Source organism: Alosa sapidissima, chromosome 24, assembly GCF_018492685.1.
Source record: "Alosa sapidissima isolate fAloSap1 chromosome 24, fAloSap1.pri, whole genome shotgun sequence".
NCBI lineage: Eukaryota > Metazoa > Chordata > Actinopteri > Clupeiformes > Clupeidae > Alosa > Alosa sapidissima.
In genome coordinates this window covers 8,244,144-8,249,844 of record NC_055980.1, presented here as the reverse complement: position 1 = coordinate 8,249,844, position 5,701 = coordinate 8,244,144, and the positions used below count along the sequence as shown (strand labels likewise).

General features: G+C 47.5%; 1 protein-coding gene across 1 annotated transcript in view; it reads left to right on the top strand.

The window, feature by feature from the left end:
• LOC121700710 (transformation/transcription domain-associated protein) overlaps positions 1-2,849 on the top strand; it is an 84,368-nt gene extending 81,519 nt beyond the window's left edge. Inside the window, 1 exon segment of the mRNA XM_042083914.1 lies at positions 1,350-2,849. Coding sequence (XP_041939848.1) covers positions 1,350-1,634 — 285 coding nt within the window. The 3' untranslated portion in view covers positions 1,635-2,849.
• The last annotated feature ends 2,852 nt before the right edge of the window (positions 2,850-5,701 follow it).

Below are 5,701 nucleotides of genomic sequence, written 5' to 3'. Positions count from 1 at the left end.
CTGGGTAATATGAGCTGCCGCACTTATGAATGTAATTATGTCGGTATCAGTCTGCTTGTGTCATCTGGGTACATGATTGCTTGTGACACATGTTGGGTCGTTCGTGGCCGCCAATCCACAGGGTGTATGAAATCTTCCATCCCGACGCCTGCCCTTGATTAAATAAGACGGAGACTTCTGTTTTTGTTTCTGCATTTAAAAGGGGATTCAGGCTGTGGCGAGGAAAGAAGGGGGGGGGGGGATAAGAAACGGGAGAGAAATCTTTGATTTAATTCAGCACATGCATAATTAATTTCTTTCTCCCTCGGTTATTTATGCTGGTTTTTATTAAAAGTGATGTCGCCACCGAGAGGCTCACACTCCATGCAGCGGTTTGGCACTCTCACATCCGCACAACACAAAAACAACAGCAGCAAATGGCGCTGAGAGAGAGATGCAAAGATGGAAAACAACAGCATGAAGGAAGGATGGAAGAAAGGAATGAAGGAAAGAAAGGAGGAGTGAAGAGAGCGCTGCACTCCCCGCCCTGCCCCCCTCGTGGGAGGATTGTATAAGTGGGGTCTGGAGCGCTCGGCAGCGGTCACGTAATAACAGGGCAGCAGGCGGCCCTATGAATAACTCGCCCTCTTTAGGAGGGCCAGCGCAGAGTCCCCAGGGCAGGCCGAGGAAGAGGAAGACCGCGGGTGCGAGGAAGAGAGCGCAGGCAACCAACGGAGAGAAACCCGCCACGCGCCCGCACAGACAGACAGACCATTTTTTAAAAAGAGCGCAAAAACACTGCTAGAAAAGATCCTTCGCCAACTTTAGCTGATTGATTCATTTGACGCCACTTAATAATTGATATACTTTGGAGATATAATGAATGCAGGGACTGTTGGCTGTGTGCCAGCTGGAGGATAAGACGAGTGGTGACGTGCCAAACACCAAGACAGGAAAAACCCTTGTAGCATTCCCTCCTGGGGTTAGGAATGAGGCCCAGAAGATTGAGTGCAATTGTACAAGCATGTATGTGTCAGAGCGCAAGCTAGAACAATAGAGCTTCATAACCACAAGCAGCCTCTCCCAACGCACTGTAGTACAATTCCAAGCTGACGTGCTACTCTGTGACTTATGTTTGCACCCCACAAGTTGATTGTGTTTTTTTTAGCAATAATTAGGTCATCTGTTGAAATGCAGAATGACTAGACGTTGAAGGATAAGACTGTGGAGGTAGAATAAGAAATGCTGAAACTGTGATTTGTCATTACCTCATGGAATGTGTTGTACTTACCTTGTTTACTGGAACTCAAGGTAAAAGTCATAATTTAAGTCCATCTGGCACTAATGGTTCTCCCTTTCGTCCTCTTCAGGTGGATGGCATCCTGAAGGCGGTCTTGCGAGACGAGATCATCGCGTGGCACAAGAAGACTCAGGAGGACACGTCGCTGCCACTGTCCCCCGCTGGCCAGCCCGAGAACATGGACAGCCAGCAGCTGGTGTCGCTGGTGCAGAAGGCTGTGACCGCCATCATGACGCGCCTGCACAACCTGGCCCAGTTTGAGGGCGGCGAGAGCAAGGTCAACACGCTGGTGGCGGCCGCCAACAGCCTGGACAATCTCTGCCGCATGGATCCTGCCTGGCATCCATGGCTCTGAGCGGGGACTGGGAAGACTGTGGAGGGGTCACTTCCTCTAAATCTGGCCGTCAGAGGTCAATGCTGGAATTGTGATCTGAGGACTATCCTTAAGAAGACTGTCTAAGCTGGAAATGTGAACTGAAGACTGTTTAAGCGAGACTGAATATATTGGATTTTTTCACTCAAATATGGATTAAGATGCAGTGCTTAACTGATGGTGACTGACGGGAGCTGTGCTCACAGACATGATCAGCTTGTGTTCAGTCAGCTTGTGTTTGCCTTGGGTTAGCAAGGCTGGCTCAGTAGCAGTTGAGCCTCTCGTCATCATCTTGCCATTTAGTCACAGCTACAAGCGAAGGAAAGCAAAAAAAGAAATGGAACAACATTTAGCAAAAACTGGATTTACGACAATAGAGTTGATGTTGCTTTGTTTGCAGATGGCCTGCATTTTTTAAAAAGAAAAAGTGGCATAAGACCAACAGAACATACATCAACTTGAGCTCAAAGCTGTATTGCTTTTTCTCTCAGTGAAGATCTCCGAGGGACTTTTCCCTTCTTGATGTGAATGAAAGGAATAAGTGACTCTAAAGTCCTGTGGGCCCCTGCTCCCACTTATAGACATCAAGACAGTGAGCCAGGGCAGGTTACACAGGCTCCATGCAGACAGAAGTGAGCCATTGGTGTTTGATGATTAGGTTTTGATGGGGTTATTCTATGGTAATTTCTGAAAATAACAGACTCTGAACGTGATCACCATGTAAAATTTTTGAATTTTTTTGTTAATATATACTGTATGTTCTGATATAGTATTTTTGCATCATGTGGGAAGATGGACTTTTTTTATTTTACTTATCATTATTCAGATCACCGCTATGTTTGCTTTATGTTTTTAGTACTGAATTGGTATATTTCTACCCACAAAACCACTGCACACACTCTTTTGTCTCAAGAGGAGAATCTAAAGCCGTGCAGTCAGATCCCAGTGGTTGAACTACCTTAAAAGCTGTATTTGTCCTTCAGGATAATGTTGGTTTGACACTGATAGCCATGCACTCTAACCTGTACCCACAGACCTGTCTGTTTATTTTTTTTTAAGGTTTTTTTTTTTTTTTTTTTGTAAAGGCTTTCCTCTGTTTTGTAAAGGTACAGCACCCTCTGGCAACCTAAGTATTGTACCCTTGGCATTGTAAATATGCGTTTTTAATAAAATGCTTTTGTAGAAAAGAAATGGAAACAAAATGGCATAATGATAACATTTTTGAGTGCTAGATATTACCTTGCGGTGTTTGGCTGAGCCACTGTTGTTGAGAGGGGCCCGAAGTGATGACCATTATCATCTCAAGCTGCGGATCAAATGGCACGTCGACATCATGTCTCGACTTCTGAAAGCCTCAATCCACTAATCCAGCCACTGCACTGTGGTGTAACCTGTGAAAAGCAGAAAATGAGATGGTTTGGGATTGTGTGTGTGTGTGTGTGTGTGTGTGTTTGGGGGGAGGGGGCTGAAGGGCATTGTGAGGGAGGGGGAAGTAACCTTCAGGTGTTTATTTTTTCCTGCAGAGTGTGTGGGTGGGGGGTTTGAGTTAGGGGCAGTTTTTCTTTTTTTTTCTTTTTTCTTTTTTTTTTTCTCCCCCCGCTGCTGGCTTCATGTGGTTTGTCCCAGTCTGAACTCTGAGTCTCAGACACTGGACTGCAGGGGGGAGTTTGGCAGAAGTGTGGGGAGGAAGGGAGAAGAGTGGGAGTGAGCGAGCAAGTGCTGGCCAGGTCAAAAGCCTCTTATACTCTCTCTCTCTCTCTCTCTCTCTCTCTCTCTCTCTCTCTCTCTCTCTCTCTCTCTCTCTCTCTCTCTCTCTCTCTCTCTCTCTCTCTCTCTCTCTCTCTGTGCTCACCTCCTCCCATCTGATTAATCCCTGTCAGTATATCAGCCAGGCTCCTGTCTGCTCTGAGTTACACGCCGTGTCAGCACAGACTTCAATCCCATAAACCACCACTGCCCTCTCCTCTCCGCTCCTCACCTCCGTCTGACCGCTCTCCCAGGCCTGCTGCTCGAGACCCTCTCCCAACCAGAGGTGTTTATTTTTACCTCTCTTTTTCCGTCCATCACAGCTCTCAAAAAACTCGCTTTTCAAAAGGCACACATACAGAGAGTGAGAGACAGCACCCTGCAGACATGGTGCTCCAATTACATTTTTAGAGTAGAGAGAAAAAGCTAACATTATTTATCATTTTAAAAAAAATTATCTTCTCTTGATTGCTTTTTTTTTTTTTCCTCCCCCCTTTCTACCCGCAGGCCGTGGGCTCTCTCTTGCTGCATACACTCAACACACACACTCTCTCTCTCTCTCTCTCGCACACCCATGTGACTCGTCGATCTCACTTTCAGACAGGTGCGCCTTGAAACTTTCCCCCAATTTGGGGGAAAAGAGAGGGAGGGAGGGGGGTGGAGGTGTTTGTGTCGAACATGTCAGAGACGTGTTGGATCCAGCCAGCCTGCTGTGTCTTACCCAGTACACACACACACACACCATTCTTTATCTCCCCCTTGCTGATGTCTAGACTGATAGCGGTGAAGTGAGAGGGGGCCTGGGTGATTGATGTGGCCCTTCAGGGATCGCAGGGGAGGTGATTGGCAGAGACACTGAGCACAGGGAAACTCAACCAGCAAAACGCCTGCCAGGAAAATTATATTATTTAGAAGGGTGGAAAAAGGAGGAAACAAGAGGGAAGAAAAGGTGGAGGAGGTGGGGGGGGGGGTGTCTTTAATGACCTCATCTGTCAACGATGTGAAATTAACAGAATGCATCTGAGTGAAGGGGAGGAATGTATTGAGGCACTGAGGGTAAACGCACAGAATGTACAGAAGGGAAATAAGGGGCTAAGTGTGTTTGGCTTGGAGGGAGGGAGGGAGACGTGGATGCTTTCTTTGAGTGTTGTCGTCCCCCCCCCCCCCCCTCCTCTTTCCTGTCGTTCAGGAGTGAATTATTCCCGAGGCTGGAGCAGGTGGTAGACGGGAGGCAGAGGCTGTCCTAGTGAGCGGGTGAATCTCGACACCCTAAAATAGCCTCGTGTGTTCGTCCCTTCTCCAGGAGCACTGATGCGTGCACACAGACACACAAAGGGAAAAAAAACACTGAACAGGTCTAATAGGATATGGTGACCATGTTTCCTTCCCCTGGGTTATTTTAAACAGGCAGGAGAACTGTCCTTTACCAAACTCACTGCTGCTGACGCCTCACAGGGTGAGCTACATCGGGCACGTAACTGAAGCGTTCTGTTCAAGTTGTGTCTTCTGCAACTATTAGCTTCCACTATGATCAATGGAAATGGCTACGCCAGTGGTGATTGCGACGCACACGTTAAAATGTATTCTAAAACTATTTTTTACGCTCTGTGAACTGCTCGTCATTAATTAATGGTCTTTTCTTACAGTGCTTTAAGAGTACAGTTCTGTGTAGAGACGGTCTTTTATTTTTAGTTGCTATAAGCCACTATTGGAAAATCACAGGAAACCAGGGAAATTGGTCCATTGATGTCTAATCCATCCACCCCAACATATCCAGCACTTACCTGTCACACCTCCAACTCTGGGTTTCTCCATTCTCACTCTACATTAGTGCGGGACCCTTGACCCACATTGGCCCCCTGGTTATTACAGCAGGGCATTTCCCACAATGCAGCAGTGTTTGTGGGCGGACACTCGCTCTGAGAAATAATGAGACGACGAGCCATCCACTCTTGTCCTCCGACATGAACCTCTGGCTGCGGTTTCCACGGCAATGGGCTATATATTCTCAGTTCCATCTGTCATCTGAAGGAGCGGAGGAGGTGGCAGACCGTGGCAAACAGCTCAGGACCTAGCGCCTCTGAGGCGTGTCTGGCAATACGTTTAGAAGCAATGCTGTAGCCTGGTCAGCCTAACGTCACAGCCTTACACTTGACCGTACGTGGACCACACATGGAGAAATGTTCCCATTAAGGGACATGTGCTCTGCAGCAGCGTGCGCTCGGCCCGTGTGGGATCCATTGTTCGTTGCACGATTGAAAAAGTGATCAGTGTGCCTTTGTGTAGCCGCCTGTTGCTGAGGA